The sequence below is a fragment of the Molothrus ater genome, chromosome 15 (assembly GCF_012460135.2).
Source record: "Molothrus ater isolate BHLD 08-10-18 breed brown headed cowbird chromosome 15, BPBGC_Mater_1.1, whole genome shotgun sequence".
NCBI classification, from domain to species: Eukaryota; Metazoa; Chordata; class Aves; order Passeriformes; family Icteridae; genus Molothrus; species Molothrus ater.
This window is the reverse complement of record NC_050492.2, coordinates 8,919,450-8,946,896: the sequence shown is the minus strand read 5'-3', so window position 1 is coordinate 8,946,896 and position 27,447 is coordinate 8,919,450. Positions and strand designations below refer to the sequence as shown.

Below are 27,447 nucleotides of genomic sequence, written 5' to 3'. Positions count from 1 at the left end.
CAGCACGGCCCCGGCACTGCCCCAGCATCCCCAGCATGGGCACTCGGCTCCCGGCGCCTGCTGCAAGCCAGCCCAGGAGAAAACAGAGGGAGCAGGCAGCTCAGCCCAACACAGCTGGGCTCCAGCAGGCTGGGTCCCTGCACACCAGGCTTCCTGAGCTGGCAGGAATTCCGTCACACATCTTCCCCTGCATCTGCACCCAGCTGACTCTGGAGCTTTCAGACCTTGCTCCTGGGACACAAGAATAAACTCAATCCCTCCTCCTTCAAATCCCAGGATGGGATGCCATTTTTTTAATACACAATAAGATCTCTGTCCCTAAAAAGTTTTAGCGCAAAGAACTCTTCCCAAAGCAGTGGTACACAATGCAAGAGAAGAGAAGCCCAAAATGAAGTGCGTGCAGAAAACACAGCGCTCACTAGGGTGAGGGTGGGCAGGAGAGGTGAGAGGGGATGGTCACAGCCTGTATCTGAGATCTCACCTTTGAATTCACTCCCTCCATCACCCAGCAGAGCTGTAATCCTCCCTGATGCCCTCACACCCACAGCAGCCACGTGGTGCTCACAGTGATGACCCCTCCACAGCAAGCAGGGGTGGCAGGTGCTCTGAGTGCTGCTCCCAAGCAGGGGCAGCAGCAGGTCACTGCAGGCAGGTGTGGGACTGCTTCCTGACACTGACATAACAGGTTTTCTTCAGGTTTTGGCCCAACATTCATTTTTCCCCTCCCTTACTGCAGTCCTAGCAGCTGACTCCTGCATACCCCCAGCCACAACCACCTTCCTCCATCCACACTGGGACCAGGGAAGTCTCCAGCTGCCTCATGCACAGGACTCCCTCCTCATTGCCAGCCAGCTCTCTTAGCCCTTCACTCTCTCAAGCATAAAATTGTTTGTTACAGCTCATGAGTCACAAGGATTTTTAGAGAAAGAGAAAACAACGGGAACAATGGGAGCCCTGAGAATAGGTTTTGGTTGTACAAACTGTCTTGATATCAGCTCGAGATGGCACCTCTGTGGGTGCAGCCCTGGCTGCCCCACCCCACTCCCCTCTGGACCTCCCAGTCCTACATCCCTGCTGCTCTACCACATTTTTCCAGCCCTTTCCAAAATGAGAAGAGAGTTGATACTCGGTAGCAAGGTTTTGAAATGTGGCAATGCCAGGAGTGTGTTTGCAAGGAGATATTATCTGCCTGTGGGGGAAGAAATCCTGAACTCCCATGTCCAACTGGGGAGCCAGCCTCCTATCTCTTCATCTAGTCTTGTTTCCTCTTGAAATGCTGGATGTTAAAGATTCAATGAACAACAGAACTCAAAATAGGAACAAGAAGCATTTTTGTCCAGCCCTTCTCAGCATTCAGAAGACAATGGTTTTAATCTGTTATCCCCATGCTGGCAAGGGAAAACTGACAAAGCCAAACTGCAGTCAAACCTTTCAACAGAGAGGGATTTTCTCCCCATCCAGCCCCATAAAAGCATGTCCAGTCTTGCTTGGCCACATCCATTAAAGCTCTTCTCCAAACACAGGAGAGCGCAGGAACTAAATTCACATTGCACTGGATCATTATATACCCAATGCAGGAGGAAAAAAACATGATCCAATGCAGTAAGAATTACTTTTTAGAAGGGAAAAGAGTTAAATCCTTGTAAAGAGATATAAAAAGGCGCCTTTCAAAACACGGAAGTAATATCTAAACAAGGCAAGCAGAAAATAATGTAAATTGTATAAATTTGTGGTTTCCCCTTCATCCTGAGCCCTGCCTGCAGCTGCAGTCCCCTGTCCTCCTGAAGGTCTGGAATGAGGGAGAAGGGCAGTGAGGATGTCGGGTGGGATGAGCAGCACCTGCACAGCACAGCCCAGACTGCACAGGGTTCTTCAGCTGAGAAAGGACGGCTGGAGGGCTGGCAGGCAGGTGTTCTGCACAAAAAAAGCAGGCTTTTGTCCCTCCAAAATGTATTCCAGCAGTGCAGGTGAGCACTGTGGATCTCAAACAGCTCTGGAGGTAATGACTAACACAGCAGCTAAGGCAGTGACTCAGAGGCAGCATCCGAGGGAGTCCCTGGGCTGCTGATGGCTGGGAGCTGGCAGATAGAACCAGAGACTATCATTACACACTTGCCTTGTTCTTAGATTCTCTCCTTAGACACTGACAACTGTTCCCTGTCAGGAACAGGAGAGAGGCTTGAAGACTGCAGTCAAACCAGCGAGGCTCATGCTCACATCCCCAGCAGCTCTACAGCCAGGGGCAGGATTGCACTGGTGTGCCACTAACAGAAGCAGAAATCCGTGCTTCAGGCATGTGTTACTCCCTGCTGCAGATCCAGATCCATGGCAGAGATAACCTGAGCGAGCATCCCCTCCTTGCAGCTCCCAGGGTGGGGAGCATGACCAGCAGCTCCTTGCAGGGACCCGGGGAGATGGGTACCAGCCACCACGCTCCATTTGCAGACAAGTTAAGAGACAAACGAGCACTAATGAGATTAATTAAAATCACCAGATTGGTACTGCTATCACTGCAGATGCAAGAAGCTGTTGGCAGCTGCCCACATTCATCTCTGCCTTCAGGCAGAGCAGTGCACCAGAGCCTTGCCCAGGGCACCATCAGCATCAGGTTTGAGCCTTGAAGGCTTTGCTGCCCAGGCAAGGGGCAGGGAAGGACAACTGTCACCTCTGCGAGGGACAGAGCCAAGAAGACAGAGGCTGGTGCCTGGGACAGTCAGGGAAGAGCCCGGGCAGAGCCCCGTGACAGGCACAGATAAATATAATCACCCTCCCTGGCAATGGCCCCTTTGCGGATGTTTACAAACAGCTCAGTACTTTTCCATGTTAAGAAGCTTGTTTTTCCAGATGCCTTGTATCCGATGGTTTTTAATGTGTATAGTTAATCCCTTCTCACAGAGTCTTTCATAATAAACATCACCCCCTGACCTGACTAATAACTATGTAACACTAATGCTTTCGATTTTTTTATCTCCTGCCCGGGCTGTCAGGAGGAATGCCTGTTCCTGTGGGACAGCAGCTCCCAGAGAAAGGGGACATGACTTGGAGAAGGGCAGGACAGGTTGGTGGCCAATTGCCATTTCCCCAGCCCATCCTCCAGCATGGCCATCCCTCAGGACACGCCTGCACCCACTGCAGCTCTTGAGAAAGCTACAATGTGTAAAGCTGGAGTTTGAGTTGTGGTTTGAAAAGATGTGTCCAGACCCAAAATGGCTGGGGGTTCAATATCTGCTAATGCATTCATCCTGCTCTCCCTATTATTCTCCTGTGGTTTCCATCTGTCAGTGATGATGAGATCAACATCCATCCTCAGCAGGATGGACAAAAGAAAAGGTGATTCACTATTTCATGTGAAGTAGTTTGATACAGTGTAGTTTGTGTTTTACAGTTCCCAGCATTTGCTCCAACAGGACATGATGCAGTCACAGTCTGTGCCTGAAATCCCCCAGTGTTCCTGGGAAGATGTGCCAAACCCCACAGTGCCTGGACCAGACACGTTCATGGGTGCTCACAGGAAGAGCAGAAGTTGGGTCACTCATGGAAAAGTTTTAGAGGATGCTGTTGGAGAGGAAATTCATACAGGAGTGATCTCCAAACCATCTCCCTGCACAGCTGCAAGTCCTGGGCTGATACTCTACCCACCTCCAACAATGTCCTGAGCCCTGAGTTTCACTGGTGCTGATTTCCAGCAGACCCAGACACCAGCAGGTGCAGGGGCAATGCACAGGGAGGGGAGCACAGCTGAGATCTGCACTGCTCCATCTGCCTGTGTGCCCACCATGCTTTTGTAAAAGATGGTTTGTCAGCTTGAGCATCCTGGCCAAACTCCAGCTTGAGTAATCACACATGGCCTCCCCAAATTCCCCTAGTCTCAGCTCACATAAACCACAGAGGTTCACTTTCTGTCCCAACTGCTGCTAAGCTGGGACCTGCTCAGCTTTTGCTCCACTTTATCTGTTCCACAGCTACATTTCACTGAGAACCCTCCTCAGGGGATAATGGAGCAGTAAGCAGAGGGAGAAGCCCTCTGCAGGCATCTGATGTCTCCCCAGGTGCCATGGATTAATATGTAGTTTTCACCCCAGCTGTTGTAGAGCAGCAACTTGGATCCAGCTCTTACCACACTTCATCAAGTCCAGAAGCATTTTCACTTGGAATCTTGCACTTATATTCAGTAGCAGCCAGGTAAAATCCTACATGGCTGATTAAACTAACTCATATTAAAGACAAAAATTTGTCTGCACCAGTGAGGCAGAAAGATGTCCCAACTCTTGGAGAAGGATTTTACTGGGCAGCAGCAGGGTGGCAGCTGTGACACTGCTGTGACATGAGTCACATCTTCTCACATCTAACATGAGGCATTTCTGTGGCAGAGACTCCTGACAGCACCTAGAGAGCTCACCCAAGGCCTTTATGGACACATCAGGCACAGGGATGGGCAGTTATTTCAGAGAGGGGTAACAGAGCCACAGGAGGAGGAGGAGGAGATGCCACAAATGCTTCACTTTCCAAAGGAGGATTCAGCTCACAGAAATCTCCCCCACACCCACACTGAGAGACACATCTACAACCAAAACCCAACATTACCAGTGCTAATATTCAATTTTTCAATTTTCCAAGAGCCTTGTTAGCAGTCAGTGACATCTGCACCGCTGGTTCTTGCTCTCTGGAGTATTTCCAGCTAACTCAGCTGGCAGTAACAGCTTTCCAGTCCCTCTCTTTACCCAAGGCACAAATAACTTCAACTCTCTCAGTCTGTGTCCTTTGCCAGCACAGATATTTCAATGTAAACCTATCAGAGCAGTAAGAACCAAGTGCAGCTGTAATTCAGGCAGTGACCACAGGAAAACCTCAAAATCTCTACTCAGCTTGATGCAAAAGGAGGATGTTGCAGAGGTTTGTGCTCACCAGGCCACAGCGTCAGGAGAGGTGAAATGGGGAGTTCACATGAGCCATGCCAGCTTCATCTGCTGCTAAACTTAGCACTGTTTGACTCCAGACCCCAGTCCAGAGGGAAGGGAATGTGAGAACAATGTCCCTCTGGCTTTGCTCACGCTGCTGCTGAAATGAAGATGACCACTGCCAAACACTGCAGTTGCTACAACAGCAGCTCATGCCTGGTATAGTTTCCATGGCTAGTGGAAATGTATCCGAGGCACAGAAGGAAAAACAGGACACAGCACCAGCCCTTCCAACAGTCCTGGGGACAAACAGCTCCTCCCACCCAAGGCCCAGACCCTGCACTGCAGAGCCAGCAGGTGAAGCTGGGCAGTGTCCCCACCCCAGCCAGGGGAACCCTGCAGCAAGGTCAGGCTCTGATGGCCTCAGCTTAATGTCCTTGAGCCCTGTGACAGGGGAAACCAACACAGCACAACCTGCAGCTCAGCCGTGCTGTCTCTCATTTCACAGCTCTCCACGCCTCCCACTCGCTCGAGGGAGGAGTCTCCACATCACCCTCCCCTGCCATCAGAGCTGTGGCCTGGGCCAGTAATAAAAGGGCACCCAGGAGGGCACCCAAACCAGGGAATCTTGGTATGCAGACACCCCAATGCTGTAGGACCTCCCAGCCCCACCAAACTTAACTTGTCTTTACTCGCCTCAATAGGGGGGGAGTGGGCACAAGGACCCCAGTGGTTTTGGGCACAAGGACCCCCCACCCTTCACCAGGGATGCTCACTGTGTGTCCCCATCAGCTCCCTCCCCAGGGGAGCTGGGTTGATACAGCCCTTGGGAGTTGTGGCTCTGCAGCATGGGGATACCTTGTCCTGGCACCCACTGCCCACAGAAGCCATGGCCATGCTGGTTGCCACAGCTGGGTGAGTGCAGTCCCATGGGAAAACTCTCCTTTGGGAAAAGCCTGAAAGCCCACGTACCTCAGAGGGCTTCTTCTCCTTCTGCCGTGACCAGGGGGATTTGGTATTTGGAATTTTGGAGCATCTGGAGGTGGATGTGGTGTGACCTGCAACAAGGCAACAGAGACAGGTTATTTGGGAAAGAGTCAAAGGCTTTTCCTTACCTGACCAGCCCCCCTGCTCCAGCCCCAGCCAACACTTTGGGTCAGCACTAAGATGGAATAACTCCTTGACACGACATTTTTTTGTGCAGTATCATCACCACTGCTGCCACCCCAAAAGAGAAGGGTAGCTAAAGCCTGAAATGTGCTGGAACCATACACTACTGATCTTTATTTCCAACCCATTTGTGTCACTATCACTTAAATGTAAGACTCTATTTGTTAATAATAAATAACAAACTGATTATTGGAATTTCTGTATAATAATGATGACAGTTCAGTCTTCTGTATAGGAGGACCCCTCCATATTACAGTATATAAAAATGTTTCTGTGAGGTTGCAACAAAATAACTACCAATAGGCCTATTTAACACCGATTTTTTTAATCCTTGGAGGGCTAAATAGGAGGAAACAGCACTGTGCACATAAACAACAACATCCAAACTGATGGAGCCAGGAGCTGAGCTGACTCAGGGGTCAGGCTGTGGTACCACTGCAGTGGGAAGCTGCTCTTCCACCAGCTCAGGCAGCTGAGCCCAGGTAAATTTCACATGCCTACTTTTCCTGGCAGGGGAAGAGGCACCAGCTCAACCTGTATTCTTTACTTGCAGTGCACTTTCTTGTACAGCACGAAATGAAGGCCAGACGTGGGGGCATCACCTGTTCCCAAAACACAGCTTGTTTTTTCAAGTTGCAGGCCAGATGTTATGAAAGAGGGTTCCATCCAAATGAAATTCTTTATAACACTTCAGAGCATAACAGGACTGTGTAGACAAAGCCCAGAGCAGACATCCCTATGCTGTAGCCCCACAGACACACTGCTTTACTCAGCAAGCTGCTCCACAGCTTTCATGGAGAGATCAGCCACAAATTTCCACCTTGCCCCCTCTTCTCAAGCTACAATGTGATGCTACAGCTATACAGGCTTGGATAACACACAACTACCCTTTCCTGGCAGAGGCCTGAAAAAGAAGGTCACCACTCTGTTTACAACCATCCTGCAGGAGAGCATTTGTCAAAAGCTTAGATATCACCTGCAGCATAAATATCCAAGCCCCATAGAGATAAGGCCATGTTGTTTAATACCATGATTAAAGATGCCTTACCCCTGCAAGGCAGGGAAGCCAGCGAGCACAGCTCGGCTCCATAAGCCTTTGAGCATCTGGGGATTAGGAGACGGGAAGTTTGGAGCATGGCTTCCAAAACAAACCTCTTTCTGAGATAGAGATGTTTCATTTTACGAGAAGCAAGGGTGTTGACAGAGCCTGAAACACTTTGTGTAGGCACAGCTCAGCGCCCAGGCCCCCTGGGCTCCAGCAGGATGGGGGTCCCCGCTGGCAGCAGAACAGCAGGTTCCCTTCAGCAGTTGTGGTGCAAACTCCACTCACTCTGACAATTTTTTTGGCTGAAGCTGTGGGAACAGCAGCCAAACCCAGCAAGATCAGCCTTTCCATAACCCCCTGTAATCTCTCCATCATCCTGTTAGGAAAAAGCCCAGAAGTTTAGTGTCTTTACTAAAGTCCCTTTCGTTCTCGGATATCCAGCAGCCAGATCCTGTAAAGTGTGGAGAGCAAATTCCCAGCACGGCCCAGATGAAATTACTGTGACATTTGTAAGAAACCAAGAGCAACTAGTAAGAAACTCCAGAGTCCAGACAAGGGATTAGGCTGGTGCCTTGAGGGTACTGAACACCGAGGCACTGAGGTATGTGTGCAGCGGGTGAAACCCTGGAATAAGTGGGAGAGGAGAGTGCTCTATTTATAGCCAGAATTCAGCACATTTGCACATGTTTATTGTTGAACACATGCTTCTGTGCCTTCCTGAATGAGGATGAAGTGAGGTAGATGTTGAAAAGCAAGCATGGGCTTGCAAGTTTTGCTGGCTTGAGCCTTATTCCTTTTCCCACATCACCCTTCAGTTTGCAAGAAGGGAACAATGCAAACTGGTCCAGTTTTACTCTGACTCCAGTAAAAACTTCCCTTTCCCCTGGTACAACCCAAATCAAGAGCAAACTAGTCTCAGGCTGCAGCTCACAGGAAAGGACAACTCATCTACAAAGGGTGTTTGCTGCTTCGTTAGCAGATCTGCAATCAGCAGCTCTCCTCGCTCAGACTCCTCACACGAGGGAGACACTCTCATCAGTTAAGAGGAGCCACAGCCGAGTGTTTAAATAAATTGATATCAGCTTGCTGCTGCATTTCTGACAAACCCAGCCCTGCACACTATTCCCTGTGCAGAGACTTCCCAGTAAATGCAGTTTCCTCCACTCTTTGTGAAGTAATTATTCAATCATTTGGACTGCTGGAGATGAATCTTGTTCAAAGCTTTGAATGAAAGCTCTTACTGTCAGTGGTGTCCGAGTTATCACTGCTGATGGAGTACTTGCGTCGTTTTTCTTCCATCTGTAACAGAAGAAATTGAACATTACACCCCATGTCCAGAAAACTCATCTCAGCAGCACCAAAGCACTGCTATATGAGTATCTGCACACCCTCCTACCCCAGAACCAGCCAGTCCCTACCCTCAGGACAGACAACTACCCAGAGGCTGAAAAAAAATGCAAGAAAACAATTCTCATGGATTTTAAAAAAACTTTAATCGTATTTCTACCAGCTTTTCCCACTCCCAGTAGTTACAGTGGATGCATTTGGACCACTCAGCTTTGCATGGAAATTTGTCTGTGCAGGATTTGCATCTAAATGTCTCTTCCTCTGCAAGAGCACTGCCAAGGGAGGGAGCTCCAACAGGACTGGAGGATGTCCTCAAGGGACCATAGTGCTGTTGGATGGGAGAAGAGATGTCCTGGGAACCACCTGTCCCAGCTGCAAAGTGTGAAGACAGGAGAATGGAAACTGCACACTCTCGGTATGTCTGCAGGGGGAAGTACGAGGATCCCAGAGCTGAAGAGAACCCCTGGGTACCACAAGCCTGGGGTTTTACCGTCTGACTCATCTTCCCATTCAGCCACTATCTATTTCTTTTAAGAGCTCGGGAGTATCTGTCACACAGGAAGCACCTCCCATCACTGCCCTGCCAGAGGTCCCAGGAGTGGGCAAGTGCCTTCTGCTCAGCTGTCCTGACTTCTCCATCCTCCAGAGCTAAAATCACAGCAGCAGCTACCACTGCACTGATGAGGAGACCCGTTTCAAGTTCAGCTGATTTGCTTTGAGAATTTGAACAAGCCACAGGAGTGCCTGAAATCAGCAGGTTGTCCTGAATTCACCCCTTGGGCAACAAGCTCTGGGAACTCAAAGTAGGTGCTTCAGGAAAAATAAAAAAATAAAAAAAAAAAAAAAAAAAAAGAAGAAAGGTATTTTAACTTTTGAAAATCCAAATTTTACCAATGTGGCTGATGGCTGATCAATGTGGCTCCCAATAGAGGGCTTGGGCAGCTCTGGATGGAAAGGGCCACCTGTGGACCAGACAACTATCCAACAGGCTGTAAGCCAAAATACATCCACAGAAATCAGTCTTAACCTCATTGAAATCTTCCTAGTACTTTCTGAGATATTTTTGAAGAATCTGAATGTGTTCATATGTCATACCCTCTATTGCTTCCACAAATGGTAACTGGGAATGATAATGAAACACTGGGTTTGTGTGGTTTGGTTGCAACAGGTACAAGCAGCACACAGACTGGGATAGCAAGCTAGAGCATGACATTTGCCCCCAAACATGAGGAAATGTTCCTCATAAACATATAAAAACCTTGTAATAGGTGTATTTTACAATATATGTGCTATCACAGCATTATAAAGGTAAATACTACAAAATATCCTAAACATTTTAACTATCAGTGTTGTGGTAAGGCATTGCCCTGTCAAAATGTGACTTAAAACACTCCCTAAGAATATGGCAATATCAATACTTTTCCCCTGGTGATTCAAGGGGAAACAGATGTTATTAAACCAGCCTTGTTCCAAATAGCCATTAGATTTTGCTTGGGGGAAACGAAATTGAAGATAGCTCTAACTGCAGCTTACTTACTTTTAGTGAAAATCCTACCTCAACCTTTGAAACTGGTTCTTCTGGTCTGAAGTGACAAACAGACATTTGGAGCACAAAGACAGGGCAATACTTTTATTGATTCTGGAGTTCCTAATCACAGAGATTAAATAAGCCAAAGCCAAGAGGAGGGAAAAAAACCACCTGAGGTGAAGCAAATGAATGCCACTGATAGCCAGTGATATTTCCCAGGTTTCCCATCTTTGCTTTTACAGCAAAACAGCATCACTGACATCACTCTCCTTCCAAGGAGGGAAAAAGGTTTGCAATCAATGCTCAGGTAGCAGGAGGCTGGCACTGGTTTGGCTGATATGTGTGAGGAGATGCACTGATCATCCCTCTCACTGAACTTGGTCCCTGCATCCTGCTTCTGTCCTAGAGCTGCCTACAGAATTAACACACTCACTAGGTAACAAGATGAATTGATATTCACATACAGAAGTGGTTCACATTGCAGGTAAAAATAGCATCTGTACTTCAGTAAATCATTTTGCCACTGTTTGGCAGGATGCAAGACAGCATCCTCCAAACCGAACTGCATTAAATTTGTGAATGAAATTCTGGCTTGAGCAAAGTACAGACATCTCTGAACAGCAGCACTGAAAGGCTGGGCAGGGGAGGGCACACAAAGTACTGTGTGCCTGAAAGGAGCAAAAGTTTTGGCCAAAAGCAGGTCATTCCAGAAAATGGTTCCATTCCAGGCCATGCTAAGAAGATGCTGTTTCTGAGGGACTCATCTCGAGCAGCCAAACAGTAGTAAACCACATGGCACTTAAGAGAGGAATTTACTGTAGAGGGGTTAATTGGGCCATTTCCCCATCTGTATCCCAGAGTTATAAAGTCTGATGGTGGCTGAGCTCCCACCACCCTTTTGGCACCCGCGGGGGGGTGGCTGGGGGTGGGGAGGGCTCACTGCCCACATCCCTCCCAGGGCCGGAGCTCCAGCTCCCAAAAGCTCTCAGGAGCAATTCAGTTGGTGAACTACTGAGCAACTCAAGTCCCCACAAAATATAGTCTCTGCTCCAAAATTAATATTTTGTTTACATTAGAAGTTAATTTCACCTTTAACTGACCCATTCCCCACATGGCATCATTAATAAAGTCATAAGCAAATACCAAAATAAATTGTAATACTTTGAAAAGGTCACTGTTAGGTCAAACTTGGCCCAAAATCTAGTTTTTACAGAGCCAGAAACCAAGTGAAAGGTTTCTATGTAGGCTTGCTTAAAAAATTCAAACAGAAACAGATGTGGGTTTCTTTTATAAACAAATGAACATCCCCCTGAAGTGTCTGCAACTCAAATCCACAGGCATAGCCCTGGCTAATGCCTGGAAACCAAAAACTGAACTGCTTGCAAACCAACACATGTTTAGCATTGCCTTTGTTCAAAGCTGAGAAAGGCAGATAAATGCTAAACCAAGGAAGATGATGGCCCTTCATCAGCCTAAACAAATGTAAATCACTGTGTCCTTGGACAAATTAGCACCACGATTGGTGTTAAAATGGAGATGATGGCCTCAGGCTGGCTGGTCCTGCCTCACAGCAGGGGAAGGCTGGAGGGAGCTCTTGGGAATGTAATTTTGCCCAGCCCATGCAACCTGGGAGAGGTGAAGGCAACTACTGCTGGCACACAGAGATGCCTGTGCCCAAATCCTGAGCTCAGCTGGGCACACTGCCAGGGACAGGCACCAGCTCCCATCCACACTGAACCGAAATGCCTCATCCAGCCTTCAGCTAGCACAGAAATCTTCCTCTGCAGACCCCTCCAGCAGCCCTGTGCTCTGGAGAACCCCCTGATGTTCCCCAGCTCCCTGCAAACTCTTCTGCACATCAACTCCACGTGCAATTTCGAGATTTTTTAGCGGCATCCCAGCACCCTGTGCAGAGGCTGTTTCCACTGTTTCCAAGAACGAACCATTCTGAATTGTGGCAAGCAAACAGAGAAATTCATACATGCCTGTGCTCTCCACTTCCACAGGAAACAGGCACAGAAACCTGCACAAGTTGCAGCAAAAAAAAAAAAAAAAAAAAAAAAAAGAAGAAAGTATTTGGTCATCACCTCCTCCCAGCTCCCGCAGGTTGAGGGATGCGCCGCGCTCGTCCCCGCGCCGTCACCTCTGACGCTGAGAGCAACACCGGCTGAATGATGTGCTCTGTTTGTGAGCTGCAATGAGACTGCAGAAAAACCACTTCCCTGTTTGTTCTTCCAGCCCAGAAATAGGAACACAAACAGAACATAGTGCCCCCAGCGGCACGCACACGGCTCCGGCCACCGACCCCGCTCGGGGACCCCGTCCCGGAGCCACCTGTGCCCGCCGGCTGGCAGCGAGCCTGGGGCTGCTCCCGAGCATCCCCTCAGCGCTCCCCCTCTGCCTTAAATGTGCTTTTTTCCCTCTGTCTAGGAACACCAGCCAGTTGTTAGAAAGTGTAATAAAAAGGGTGGAGGGCTGGAACATCCCAGCCGGTACGCCGTGGGAGGGTTGTCCTCATCCCATTGCTTTTCTCATGAGCAAATTCTGGAGCCAAGCGCTGCTGCGGGAGGCTCTGAGAGGGCAGCAGCATCCCCCAAATTGGCACAGCCCCAATTTCATAGTAACAGGACAAACTTTTGGACCAAAGGATGCACAGCAGCGGGGCCAATAAGACCCGCAGCAAACCGTGGTGCTCAGCCCCTACATCTGGGAGGAGCTTTTCCTGACCTCCCTGGTAACCCTGCGAAGTGTAAATGCTAAAGAGCAGGATCCTGGTACCTACAACAACCATTTTCTGGGCAGCAGGAGCCTGCCCCTGCCTGCCGGGGCTCGTCTGTCCCTCGCCTCCTCTACAGGCTGCTGCCAGCCCCAGCTTTCCAGCAAAAGCTCAGGTGCCCAGGTGAGGAGCAAGCCATCCCTCCTCTCCTCCATACCAGCGCTGCTGTCTTGGCTTCCCCAGGGCAAAATTTAATCTCATTTCAATTTAAAACAAAACAAGCCCTCGTTTACTTCCTGTGCTTTGCCTTTCTCCACACCTACAAGGGGCTTTTTTTCTTTACTACTCACGTTTATAACTTTACTTGCCTCTTCTGACTCTTTACCTTATAATTATCTATTTTTTCTTTAGCAAGCCCAGACGGAGCACAGATAATCAGAAAGGTCACCGAGGGCACTGGGGCCACCCCTGCCTTCCTGGGGGAAGGTGCAGGCAGTGACACAGGGCATGAGAAGGGACACCAGGCACAGCTCCATGCCCACAGCCAGCTGCCCCATCCTGCAGGTCTCTTGAGTATCAAAAACTCAGAGGAAATCAACAGGAGCTACAGACACTCCAATCTTAGGGAATGATGAAAACTCACAGAAAGGTAAAGACCAGAGCTGGTCTGAAGGACCACCCACCCACCAACTTTCAGAACTTGGGTGTCAAACACTTCAGCAGCCATCAATACTTTAAAGGAATTGCATCTCCTTGCCTACAGACCCCCTAACGTGTACCCTCCATCCTTTGCTCCAAGCCTACATTTCTGAACATCAGCCTCAATTTTCTTAAGAAAAACAAATTTAACCTTCGATTTAACCTTTCTGCAATCTATTTTTACTCCTATCTCAAGCTTATTTTAACCCCAGTAGCCAATAAATGCTTAAAGGTCAAACACCATTCCTAAAAGCTGGGCTCCTCACCCCTGGGGAGAAGGCTGAGATCAGATAATTGGTTTTTTTTTCCCCCAAGCAAAACCTTCTCATAGAACTGTCCAAGCGGTCGGAGGGTCCTGGCTTCAACCCTTCAAAACAATTTTCACTGTGGGGGCTGAGAAAGGCACTGAGAATTTTCCCTGCGAATGCCATGCCATCCTTCTCTTCCCACTCAAAAAGCTCTCAAAACGTATAGGTATGGAGAGAGAGAGAGAGAAATTTATTTTCCCCTAATTGCGATCGAGGTTGACGATCCAGCAGCCTCCCGCCTTTCCAGCGCTTCCCAACTTCCAGCTCGCCGCTCCCACCCCGGGCGCGGGGCAGCCGGGGGGGCGCTCCCAGCCCCGCATCCCGGCCGGGGAGCGGCTCGGCAGGTGGGGAAGGGGCAGGAGCCCGCCCGCTTCCCCGGAGGATGCAGGAGGGAGCCCGCGGAGGGGGCAGGTGGCCGGGGAGAGAAGGAGGGGCGGCCCGGGGGGGACAACGGCGCGGGGGGACGCGGGATGTTTCCGAGCGCGGCTGATGCCGCGGGGGGAAAGCGGCGGAGCCTCCGGGCTCGGCAGCCCCGGGACCCCGCGGCGCGGCGCGGTGCGGCGGGGGAAGGCGGCGGGGAAAGCCCCGCGGTGGGGAGGGAAGGGGGGAGGAAGGGGAGGGCAGGCGGGAGCCGGCAGCCGCCACGCCCCCGGGCACCGCCATCCCGGCCCCGCGCAGCGCTCCGCGCCCGCGGCCCCTCCGCTCGACCGCGCCGCCCGCCCCGCGCTGCCGCCCGCCGAGCCCCCGCTGCCCGCCCGAGCCCCGCGGGGCGTCCCCTGCTCTCCCGGCGGGCAGGGCAGGGCGCGGGGCCGCTGCCGCAGTCATTAATTCGGGGAATAAAGGGGCGAAGCGGCGAACCGAGCCTTGAAAAGTTCTTGTTTACGTCCCCGCCGCCTCCCCTCCCGCACTTCCAAAGGAGAGTGACCACCGTGCGCCATCCGCCCCGGGAATGCTGCACATCCCCCGCCCGGCAGCCGGGGGAGGGAGGGGAAAAAAATAAATAATAAAAAAAAAAGACATATATACAGCAAAAGCAGGGGGAGCTGCAAAATAACCATCCGCTGCAAACCCAGCCCGCTCCCGCCGCCACCCCGCCGAGCCTTTACCTTGGCCAGGAGCGTCCGCCCGGAGTTGCGCCGGTCTCTGGGGTGACAGGCGGGAGGAGGCGGGGGCGGGGGATGCTCCCGCAGTCCCCGGCCGGGAGAGCCCCCTCGGCGGCTCAATCCGGTGTCATTGCCAGGGCCGCGCCGCCCGGGCCCTCCTTAGGAGCGCCCGCCCGGTAACTCCATGGATGCGGTCCCGCTCCCAGCCGAGATGGCCGCTCCGCCGCGGCCGGGGCGAGCCCTGCCCGCCTGTTTCTCTTTCTTTTTCACCCCGCACTTCCTCCGGCGCTCCGCGCCCCGCCGCCGCCCGGGCTCCGGCTCCGGCAGGGAGGCGGGGAAGCGACTTTCGGAGCGGGGACGGATAATGGTGGCGGTGCTTCCACCCCCCCACCCACCCCCCCCCCGCCTCGGCCGCCCCAAATCTTCAATTTCTTCGCCTTTTCCCCTCCCCGGGCGCCGCGGCAGGGCCAGGTGCGGGCAGCGCGGGTCCCATCGCGGGCCGCGCCGCCGCCGCCGCCGCCCGCCCCGCGTCACCCCCCCGCCGGCCGCCGGGGCCCCATGGCGCTGCCCGGAGCCCCAGCGCCGCTCGCCCGCAGCCCCGGCGCCCCGCAGCCCGGCCCTGCACACGCACTCACACCCGCACACACTCACGCTCTCCGCCCCCCCCCGCCCGCCCGCTCCCCCTCTCCGCGCTGTGCACACGCGTACACGGGGCGGCTTCGCCAACCTTAAAAAAAAAATAAATAAAAAAAAATAAGCTTATACTTAAAAAAAAAAAAAAAGAAGGGTTTTGGCGCCATATTAATGACGTACTTAAAATTTGCCATTTCTCCTGCGTCAAAAAGACGGCTCTTGCCCATCGCGGGGCGGGCGGGGGCCGCGGTGCGGAGCTGCTGCCTCCCTCCCGCACCCGCGCAGCGAAGTTCCGCGGCCGCGGGGCGTGGGAACCGCGGGGGGGCGCGGGGGGGGGGGGGACGCGGAGCCTCCGCGCCGGCACCGCGGCCGCTCCGGATGGGCGAGGAGCGGCGGGGCTGGGGATGCGACCGCAGCACAAGAGCCCCCCCAGCCCGTGCGTGTGTGTGCGTGTGCGTGTTCCCCCAAAAAAACTTCGCAGAGTTTCCGCGGAGAGGTGCGGAGCGGCGCGGCAGCTCCGCGCGGGTGACCCCGCTGTGCGCTCCACAAACGAGTGCTTTGGGCTCTGGGTGGCTCAGGGCTGCCTGTTGCCAGCTGTTTTGCACAGGATTAAAAACAACGACAGCAGTGCTTTCGGGATAGAAACGGCTTCTTAAATTAAAATAATAATAATAATAATTGGATGTAGAGCATATATCTGCCCCAACTCCCAGGGGCCCTACAGAAGTTGGCTTGCACTGTTTTAAACCATTGCTGCAGAAGATTAAAATTCAAGTTAAGGACTCTCTTTCAGTGACAATCTGCCATCATCTCTTTCGATTCATTAAGCTGGTCAGCTCTGAAACTGTGATTTACCAATTATAAACCATTAGGAACCAGAGCTACAACAGCCAGATGCTCCCCAACTTACATCTCTGTTGTGGCTTGTTATAAATTACCAAACTTGAATGAATTAGGCTGTAACTTTCTGCACAGTCTGTGTTGGATGTTTTCTGAACATTCCAAGTCCTTTGGCACTTCCAAGGATGAAAGCAGATTCGGGGAAGAACATCACTTTGGTCATTCTTGAGCTTGCTGTGGTTCTTAGGACTAACACTGGAAATAAGGTCTTGAAATTTGGCATGAAGCAGCCTTTTATGGTCTTTTAGATAAATCCACCCAAATTAGTCGTGTTACTGGGTTTTGAAGAGCAGTTCACCACACAGCAATAAACATGCCCAGTTCTGGCAGCTGAAATCTCTCAAAAAAATGCAGCTCTTGGGGCACCTGCTGCTTCAGGTGCTCAGAGCCCTCTCAGCAGCCCCCCAGGGAGCAGGAAACATCAGCTACTGACTAAAAAGCATTTCATTGGATTACAAGAGCAATGGGATTCATGAGCACAGCCATCTTTAAGACCCTGACAGGACTTCACCTGCAGATCCCACCTCATCTACAGCACAGTCTGCCTTAAGGGATGTTGTGAAGGTCACTGTGTTACCTGGTCTGGACATGAGAGGTGTCCAAAGTGAGGCATTCCATACCAATTTCTGCAGATTTTCTTGTGCACACGTACTCTAATGCAGTTCTTAGTTACACTGTCACAATCTGATTTCTCTGTGACACCTGCACAGCACGGATCTGCTCTGTAAGCCAAAAAGAAACAAATTTTGGCCATGTTCTCATCTTACCTGCATCACCAGAGACTGCCCAAGGAGCAGATGCAAGGGCTGCAGGACACAGGCAGACTGTGACAAAAGGATAAAACTCTCCCAAAGAAGCAGATTCCTTCCATGCCCTTGCCACAGGCTGTGTAACACTACAAGTCATTAAGCCAAACTTTTGGCTGCTGATGGCTGTGTTGCCCACACTGTGGTGTGTGGCTGGAAGCCTTTAGCCTGAATTGCTGACATCCATCTTTGTGCAGCTGGAAGCAGTGGGTGCTGTGCTTGCATGTATGAAGTGCTGTATCATGTTAAATGCTCTGAAAACGCAGACGTTATGCTTTTCAGATGGAGTACCCTGAATTAGTCAAAACTGACCTTAATCCGTCCATGTGTCACTCTGACCCATCTTCAGAATGAGTGTTTGGGGAGGATTAATGAAGGTGCTGAAGCACTGAGGCAGTGTAGTGGAAAGTGCTGTAGAAAGGGCCATGAGGAAATTAATAATTCTGTCTTTTGAGGAACCCACAGGTCCCTGCTCTGTGCAGCATGCTACAGCCTTACCACCCTCTGGGCCATCTCTCCAGGATTTCTGGAGTACACAGCTAAAGAATGTCACAGCAGGGCATGGCAGGTCCACAGCATGCCTGGTTGCAACCTCGGTAGATTTTTACTAGAACTTGAGCACCTTGCTCTGCTTTGAAAACTGCACTGAGAAATATTGGAGCTGTATTTTCTATCGCTGTGAAATCCAAAAGTGGTCAGACATGTGAATGATGCTCTGGATAATGTGCTCTGCCTGGGCTCATGTGCTGAACAATAGGCATTGCTGAGCCCCTCGCTGACCATCTCACTGCACACAGCCATGCAGAAGGAAAAGAGTATCTGGACATGCAACTGAAGTCTTGTTCTGCTTCAGCAAAAGGGTGTAGATGAAGTTGCACTGACAAAAGTTCATACATCCCTGCTTTTTGAGTACTCTCATTAAGAGATTTTTGGCTACCATATATGCACACTTAAACACAGTTTGTGTACAAATGCATAAACGTGGCACACACAGCACCTGATGGATGGTTCTCCAGAAAGGTCATGTATATGTTATATACAACACTCAGTTTACATACTATGACATTTATGTAACACTTATGAAGAGCTCTGACAGGGTGTTGCAGGGTGTTGTCAGTTGGCATTTGCTAAGAGAGGAAATAAATCTAATAATAAAAACAAAACAAAAAAGCATTTTGGAAGAAACAATACTGCACAAATCCTTTAAAAGGACAGAATTGTCTGCACAACAAAGGCTTGGCTGATTGATGCTAAAATAAGCAGTTATGCAACAAGTAAGAAATACGATCTCCGGGGAAGAAACCAGCAACATTTCTCTTTCATCTTCATTCACCGGTGCTTATTTTCGCAAACCTGAGAGGACAAATATAGGCAGCCTTTCGATGATGAGCACACAAGTAGAATTAACAGATGTTTTGAAGTGAAGGACAGAGTCTCTGTGAGCTTTCTATGAGTTCTGCAGAGTTAAATCCCATCACTTTTCCTGAGTCCTCCAAAATGCTGCAGAGCTGTCACCTCAGGGCTGCTCTCCCACCTTGAAGGAGCATCCTGCTGGAGTGATGAGTTGTGAATATCTGAATTTTAGGGGTGAATTGGCTCACCTTAGAGCTACAAAATTGTTAAAGCAACTTCAGGAGAACAATCATATGAAATAGTTACTCTTCAAACCTTTGATTGAAACACACCTTTCAGTAAGAGTTGAGACCAGTGAAAATCTCAGTGCAGACAGGAGAGAGAAGGAGGAAAGCCCAGTTGCCATGTTGGCATCAAATTTGATTACCATAGCCCAGGAGAACCAGATGGAAGGGACTGGTCCATGGGAGTGCAAGTAGTCCCGAAAGAGAGCAAAAATCCAATGTCATTTTGAAGATCTTTAGAACTATTCTGTTTTCTGACATTGGCTAGGGAAAAGGCCACGAGGGGAGCTCAGCTCCCTTAGCCCATTCCTGCTCTGACACCCACCCAGCCCCGGTGCTGAGTGTGGGAGGACATCATGGAGCAGGGAGCTGCTCCAGTGACAGCTCCTGGAGACCCCTCAGAAACACCACACAACTTGAAAACAGCACAGGAGACACACAGCTACTACTTCACTGCCTTAGATGCCCTCTTTTGAGGCCTCTGGTAGCCAAAAGTCATCCAAATTGCCTCATGGCTACTTTAATTCCTTTGGAGGACCAGGGCAGTGCACAGTCATTCCAGGAGGGCAACACAAAGATGATAAAGAATCTTGCTGCATCCATATCCCAGCTGGGGTCATCCAATATCCCAGCTATAGTCAGGACATTTAGTTTTTATTAAAATATTTGTTAATTTGGAGAGTGGTAAGCAGATGCAGCAGAAGGAAAATGGACAAGCTCTGTTCTAAATGACAAGGATAATAATTCACATCTTTGGGAATGAACTACGACAGATCAACAGAGAGATGGCTGCTATGGTCATTATATAAACTAATCCCTTCCTAAACTAACCCTTTTCTTTCTCATGCATTCTGCATAATTCTTTTTCTCTCTGAAGCTAAGGAAAAACACTACTTACAGGAGAAAAAATTTGATTTGGCAGATCAGTGGATAGTGAGATTTTGTTTGCAGTCTCAATTACCTTCACTAGCTGGAAATTTGGTATCAAAATAAACTGTAAATTAAAAAAAAAAAGTAGATATAGCATTACAAATGTCCATCCCTTGACAGATAGCTCAGTAATTCTCTGTGTTCTAGCAACAGCTGCTTTAATATCTTTCAAAGAAATGGCAGCCTCACACTGTCTGAAGGGATTACCTTTAAGGAGTGCATCCGTAAGTGGCTTTGTGCAAAGATACTCACACTCTTGTGGGGTTTGCACTGCATTTCTTTCTGCCAAATTTCAAGATTCCTTTTTTGTTGTTGTTGCTGTTGATTTTCCTGTTTTCTCTAAGTTTGCTGCTGTTGCTGAATGCACCTAATACACCTCACATTTCATGCATTCCCCACAGTGGAAGAGCTGGGGCTTTTAGAGGGCTCTCAAAAGTAGACTGGGGAAAATGAGGACCATCAGTAGTCAGGTGAACAATCTCAGTGCCCTTCCTGGCTCAGGAGAGCTGCTGTAGCTCCTCCTGCTTCTGAGGGATCCTTGGGCATCTCAGCAGAGTCCCCTGCAAATCCCTTCCTGCCTTCCTTTCCTTTGCTGCGTTTTTGCTGGCTTCTCACACTTTCCACACGTGATGTGGTAAGGGGACAACACAACTCCTTGGACCACACAGGGCTGCTACAGGCAAAACTCTGATTCTGGGTGATGGATGGTGAAAGTGGAAGTAGATTTGAATAATTCAGTTGGAAGGGACCTACAAGGAGCACCGAATTCAGCTGCCTCAGTAGCTCTGCTGTCCCTTGTGAAAGGCTATCCCACAGGCAGGACATGCCATTGCAAGCCCTTGTCCTGCCCAATCCCACCCCACAACACAGGAAAGACCAACTGAGGTGTGAATGCTGTCGTGCTTTACTCCCTGAGCAGGCCAGCAGAGCTTTCCTCCTCCTGCAGGTGCCCTGGCGTGGGAGGGAGGTTCACAGTCCAGTGCCAGCGAGAGTCTTCGTACCTGCAGACCCCACCAGAGAACATGCAATTACTCTCCCAATTCAGAAAAAAAAGTAGACATTAATGATCCCAGTCACAACTCAATGCACCATTTGAGTGAATGGTACATATGCTAAACAATACATGCATCAGAACTGCATTAATCCACATTTTATATGGATTCCCTCTAGACATTCAGTTTATAACCAAGTTGGCTATTTCCCTGTATTTCTCTGGAGTTGGAGGGTGTGAAAAAGACATTTCCATTTCATTGACTAAGTTCCCAAGGGGAGAGTTTATGAAAGTGCAAGTGCATAATTTACTGCCTGACAGGATGAAGATGGTATCTGGTTTTAAAAAAATAGTGCACCCTGAAAAACAAAATTGCTAGAACAGACATTTGTTTTCCTTAAGTACCATATTTTAGAAGCATTTAATTTAGCTTAGAAGCACCGTTAAAAATATATGCATTGTAAATTGCAGCTGTATAACAAGATATTTATCAGATAATGTCACTGAATAGTCTCCTGTTGCAATATAAATGCCATGGCATTTATAGAAAATAAATGTTGAAGTAGTGAGCTTTCTTTTCAAAGTGGAAAACCATTATCTCATCCAAAAGTCATAAATAAAATTATGAAGCTTTGCTTACAGGGTTGGTTTTAACCATAGGGGGGCTGACATGGACACTCCATCAGTGTTGCCATGCACTCCATGCAGCAAACCCAGCCTGGATGAGGGAAGCACATGGAAGGGGAAGCCACATCTAAGACCTGAGAATAGCCAGAAGGACAAGTCAGCTGCTAATGCATTTAAGGAGAAGAGATAAAGATGGAAAGTTGGGGATTTCTTGATCTACAACTAAACATGATATTTATAATGAGATTCCTGCAGCACTCTCCTGGCTTCATGAATTTATCTTTCTGTGGTTCTGCTCCTTTAACCACTTTTTGAATGGTTCATATGGTGTATTGATTGCTTCTTTCTCTCTCTGTTTTCTCTCTCTGCATTTTTCTTTGGACAAACCAAATCCACTCTTCAATGATCATACTCATAGCAAATTACTGCTTACCTGCCTTGCCATGCTCACTTCTTCCTCACACACTTTGGTCTGCCCTGTAACATCACACAGTCAGAGCTGAGGCTGGATGTGCTGAGCTGAGCCAGATCCCTCTTTCTGCTCACCAAGTTCATCCATCCATCCATCCATCCATCCATCCATCCATCCATCCATCCATCCATCCATCCATCCATCCATCCATCCCATCTCCCAGCCAGAGGAGCAACACACACCTGCACTGCTCACTGTCAAAAGCATTTTATATGATGAATGATATATGTCTAAAATAACTTTTACATCCAAGAAGTGGCTGGCTGGCTGGCTGGCTGGCTGGCTGGCTGGCTGGATGGCTGGATGGATGGCTGGACAGCTGATCCACTGACACATCAGCCATGGAGGGGGAGCAGAGCACATCAGCAGAACACACCATACGACAGCACCCAGGTTTCTGGTCCATGTTCGGGAGAAGATAAGTCAGTCTTGGTAGCTCCTTGGAGAAGGGGTCCCACACTGAGCATTTCCCATCTGTGAACACTGAGGACCTCTGGGCTATGCACCGTATTAATAAAATATCACAGCAGCAAGGGCATGGAGACTTGTTAGATCACCAATTCTGTCGCCTCCTGGGACAGGATTGCAGCCCTTCTGCAGAGGATGCTACTGATTTGAATTTACCTTTTCCCTTTGAAACTAGCCACTCTTTGCTACCCCTTCCAGGCTGCTGAGCAGCCCCACATCTGTTTGAGCTCCATGGATGAGCTTTGGCGAGCTCCACATATGACAGGCAACCATTGAAGCACAATTCCTGCACACCAGGACTTTAACACATTGTATATGCAATGCATCCCTCCTTTATAGTGGTTGTAATCTTCAAATCAATCCTACCTGGCAGTGGAAGTTTAACATTAATGACTTTCTTATTATGAATGGAAAAACCTTTCAGAGCTAATGAGCAGAAACAAGATCGCTTGGCTCCTGGCTGAGGAGGTGACTCCGCGGTCACCACCAGCACTTGGAGCAGAGCTCTACAGTGCTTGCTTTAGCACAGCCCCAAGGGTTTGTCTGGCAGGTTACACTGCCTCTGCCTTTGGAGCTGAGACCTGAGGTCAGAAAATGCTTTAAGGGTCTCAGCTCCTTAAAATAAAGATATCAGGAGAAGGTTCTTCACCCAGAGGGTGGTTGAGAAGAGGAACAGGCTCCCCAGGGAATGGTCACAGCACCAAGCCTGACAGAGCTGAGGAGCATTTGGACAATGTCCGAATTCCCTTAGGACGACACCCTCAGGCACATGGTGGGATTTCTGGGATTGTCCTGTGCTGGGCCAGGAATAGGACTCGATGATCTGTGTGGGTCCCTTCCAATGAGTGCTGTCAGCAGGGAGGAGGCAGCTGCCCATCACCCTGCCCTGCAGCAGGAGCTGGGACTGTGGTCCCAGGTGAAGCCTTGCTCTCCCCAGCCAGGGACAGCTGCTGAGGTGTGAAATGGGGGGGTTCAGTTTAATTTTATCTTGACAGCCAGGAGAAATCAGGACCCGACCAGTTGCACATTTAATTTCCAAGCTGGTCCCGCAGGGCAGGAGGAGCAGGTGAGGCAGTGAAGGTGAGCTCCTGCCCCAAGCGTGCCAGGCATCCCACATGCCCTGGGGTGGTGGCATCTGCCCTGGCATACCTCAGGGAGCAGCAGCCTCCAGCCTGGCTGCTGGAGGAAAAATAAACAGCTCCAGTGAGTCACAAAGGCAAGCGGCATATGACGGGGACAGGTACTTATGCAAATAAACTGTTAACACCCAGCCAGCCAGAGCTGATAAGCCTCCTAGGCCAGCTGGAGGCTTCTTCATCCTGCTGGGGGGAGGAGGAGGAAAACAGCTCTAGGACAACAATAGGAAGCCGAAAAGCAAGAGCAAGGCAGCTCTGGAAAGGTTGCATGGGGATGCCTGGTTTGGGTACCAATCTGCTGCACCCTGCCATGCCAGCGTGTCCCTGGGCTGCTCTGCTTCCAGAAGCATCCTGTGGTGCCACTGTGGGTTGGTGTGTGCCATGGTGCCCAGCACAGAGATCTCCTGGGGGTGCTGGGCACAGTGACAGGAACACCCACATGCCCATGGCAGCAAGGTCCTGCATCCTGCAGCAAAGTTTGGGATTCAGCAGGGTCCTGCATCCTGCAGCAAAGTTTGGGATTCAGCAAGGTCCTGCATCCTGCAGCAAAGTTTGGGATTCCTCAGGCTGTGGCACAGGGGCTGCACAGGGTGCTGCCTCCCCCTGTTTGGAATATCCCTGTAACTCTTCCCCCCTGCCCTCTCAGCTGCCCAGTGCCCTCAGAAGCATGAATGAGGCAAATTATCCTTCTGTGACACTGCTGGGGATCCCCCAGAATCCCCATATCTGGCCTGGCTGGGCTGCTGATAATCAGATAGAGGGGTTTAAAATAATCAAGCCTAAGCAGCTGAAAACCAAACTGGAATAGGTAATGGGGTCAGAAAACAAACACTGCAGGGCACAGCCAGGGCTCTGCAGGGCACCATGCACGCACTCAGGGTGGGCTGAGCTGGGAGCTGTGGTGCTTCCTCAGGATGCTGCCCAAAACCCAGGGTCTCCCAAACCCTGCACTTTTCTGGTACTGGGAAAGCTGTGCAGAAGACCCCAAATGTTGCACAGGGAGTCCCGAGAGCCAGGTGGCACCTTCTCCCCCCGCTGCAGCCACCACCAAAAGCCTGAGTCAAAGAAGAAAGGATTTGGCTGCCCCAGAGCTCTGTTAGTCCCAGCAGCTCAGAAGATGCAGGACACCTCCCTGCTCCTGTGGCATCATCATCCACTCCCAGTTCACTGGTTCCCATCCCTGCTGGCTCTGCCAACACCTCCACCTGCCTTGCCTTGGGCAGGGCAGAGGGACAGAAGCACCAAGGAAAGGGGGAATTATTAAGTTTAGGGAATTTGTTTTGCCCGCTGCTCAGATTTCCAGCTCGTTTTAATGACGTAATGCTCCAATGGTGAGAAGCCAAAGTTTGCCCTTCCTGTGGTATTCCCTTAGGAAAAGCACATTACTGCAATGTAAAACTGAAAATTGAAACAGGCTGGTGCTTCACCAGAGAAAATGCCTCTCCCTTTTCCCTATTCAGTGAGGCGGGGATGAATGTTGTGAGGTTTGAAAGAAAAACTGAAAAAGCCTTTAATTAATCCCTGGAGGCTGAACCCTGCCAGATATGGACAGGATTTCTCCTCTGCCTCCTTTTCGGAGCAAGAACACGAAGCTGCCTTCCTGCTGCGGCTCTTTCCGGGGGATTCTCAGGTCCCAGAGGAGGACCCAAAGCATTTTACAGAGCTTTTTTATGGGGGAAGGGCTGCCAGGGAAGCCTCATTCTGTCCCAGGACAGTGAGGAGACAAGGAGCCCCTGCTCAGACTTTTGGAAGCTTTTACCTGCTCGGAGGAAACTTTTCAAGTTCAAGGTCAGGTCTGTTTGTCTTCCCTCCTGACAGACGTAAACTGTTATGCAATATTCAGGAAGTCACTTTTATCAGACTCAATTCAATTTCTAAGATTAAGAGCATGGAAAAACAAATACTAGTGCTGGATGGAAAGTGCTGGCACTAACCAGTCCAGCACTGTTTGGACAGGGATTGCTAATAGGGTATCTCTTATTCCACAAGTCAGTAGAAGCAGGTCACAAAATGTGCTGCTTTTTATGGGGGGCTGATGAGGAGGAAAATTAACCCTTGCTTAGAGGGCAGAAATGATAGCAAAGTTTTTTTTTGGAGAGCAACTTTTGTGCTTGCTACTGCAGCATCTGGGAGCATCCCAGGATGTAAATTCAGGGCTCAGCCCCTGGCAGAGGGCAGAGGGCTGCTTTGTTAACAGTACCTGTGCTGGACACCTCTGCCCTGCTGCCTGGCAGGGGTGTGGCTGCAGGACAGGTAAAAGCTTTGCTCACAAGGAACCTGACCTGCAAGGGAACAGACAAAATACAGAGCATGTGCAATTTTCACAGGGATCATCACCTGGCACAGCACCACGGCCCCATTCAGAAAATGCATTGGAGAAAAGAAATCTCAACTTGCAGGGGGAAGTCTGTCCTAAGCAAGACCCAAGCTGGTCCTATGACCCAGAAGTCCTGAAGTCCTTAAAGAAAAGCACCTGGAACTGCAATGGAGGAGGATAGATCATTTGATCTGTGGAGATCCATGCCAGGGATCACACCAGCCTCAGCCCAGAAGACATCCCTGCTTTCATGACACTTTTTCCAACCAAGGCCCTTATAAAATTTCAATAATAACCACTATGGATATTAGTTCAGTGCTTTCTGTTGGTACAGGAAAAAAAAATTTGAAATTTAGCTTCCAGCACTGCAAATTCCCTTAATTCATTACCTTGTATATAGATATTATACACAGAAAAAGTTAAAATGTAGAAATAAGGCGCTCTGGAGCTTGATAAAAGCTAAGGGAGAACCTGAGGTTTGAAAGAAAACCATTAGCAATAGCAGATTTGCAAGTTCAGCTGTGGGAAGGACCACAAAATCCAAGCACATGCTATATATCTTCTTTTTATTGACTGCTTTGTGGGAAGCTGCATTTCTTGTTGGAGTTGGGAGCTACAGCTTGCACTCTGTGTTGATTTTGATTATAGAGTGGTGGTAATTAAACCTCTGGAGCATTAAGTTACCATTTTAACCAAATGCCTGCATTTTATCTTGATGGGAAATTGAGAGTGAGACTCAGATTTTCACAAGTAAATAAAAACTGTTAGCTGTTTCACAGATCATCCTTTTCCTCAGCTTATGTATGAGAAAATCCTCCTGTGCAGTTTCTTCCAGCCTTTTGCAAAGGCACACACTCCTTGAAGAACCTCAGCAGCAGCCCTGCCAGCTTGTAAAATAATAATTATAATCATAATGTGCCTCCTTAATGACACTTTTAATCCAGAGACGAGTTTCCTTATCTCCATGTAAGCAAACAGAAGCATGCAGAATTTTGCTCCAGTGATAGAAGTGCCAAGGTCAAAGTCAGGAGTTCCCCAGCACCCAGGTTCAGTCTATCAGCAATATCCCCTGCCTGTCTCTGAGGTAACACTCTTATCTGCAGACAGATAGGGAAGGTGCAAATCTGGTTAATTTTTAGACAGTTCTGTGCTGACAGGCACAGGTCTGCCTGGCTGCACACCTGTAGCTCAGGAATTGGGCAAATGCAGCCGTTTCAGGTTGTTCCTGTCACTGTGCACCATCCTGAGCCTACCTGACAAGTGACTGAAACAGGGTGAATCCCTTCAGTCCAGTATTTTATTGCAATCAGCAGCAGCATTGCTGAAGTAAGGCTGAGATACTCAGCAGAAGGCAGCCAGGCTGCAGTGTGTGCAGGCAGGGGCATTAATGCTCTGGAGATCAGTGATTGTGATAATAAACAGTGCAGAGGATTGGGCTCAGCCCTTTCAAAGAGAAGCCCTTGCCACAGAGTCTTTCATCCTCTGCTTTGGGAGTAAAGTGCATACTCCCTGCCCAGAGCAGCAGCAGGTTTGCCACAGAGTGTTTGCAGGATTTGCTGCTGCTGCAGAGGCAGGGATTACTCACCCAGAGGCTCCTGATGCAAATGTGCTGCTGTCACCGGGGTGGCAGGGCCAGGAGCTGGAATTCAGGCTGCTGGAGATGTCCATCTGTGGATGCCACCCCAGAGCAAGGAGAGCCACAGGGCTCCTCTGGGG

General features: G+C 49.7%; 1 protein-coding gene across 1 annotated transcript in view; it reads right to left on the bottom strand.

Moving 5' to 3' along the window:
- The window catches only part of JADE2 (jade family PHD finger 2), a 71,600-nt gene extending 59,346 nt beyond the window's left edge, over positions 1-12,254 (bottom strand). The window contains 4 exon segments of the mRNA XM_036391449.1: positions 5,871-5,956; positions 8,355-8,412; positions 12,076-12,174; positions 12,177-12,254. Coding sequence (XP_036247342.1) covers positions 5,871-5,956; positions 8,355-8,412; positions 12,076-12,174; positions 12,177-12,254 — 321 coding nt within the window.
- Positions 12,255-27,447: the final 15,193 nt, after the last annotated feature.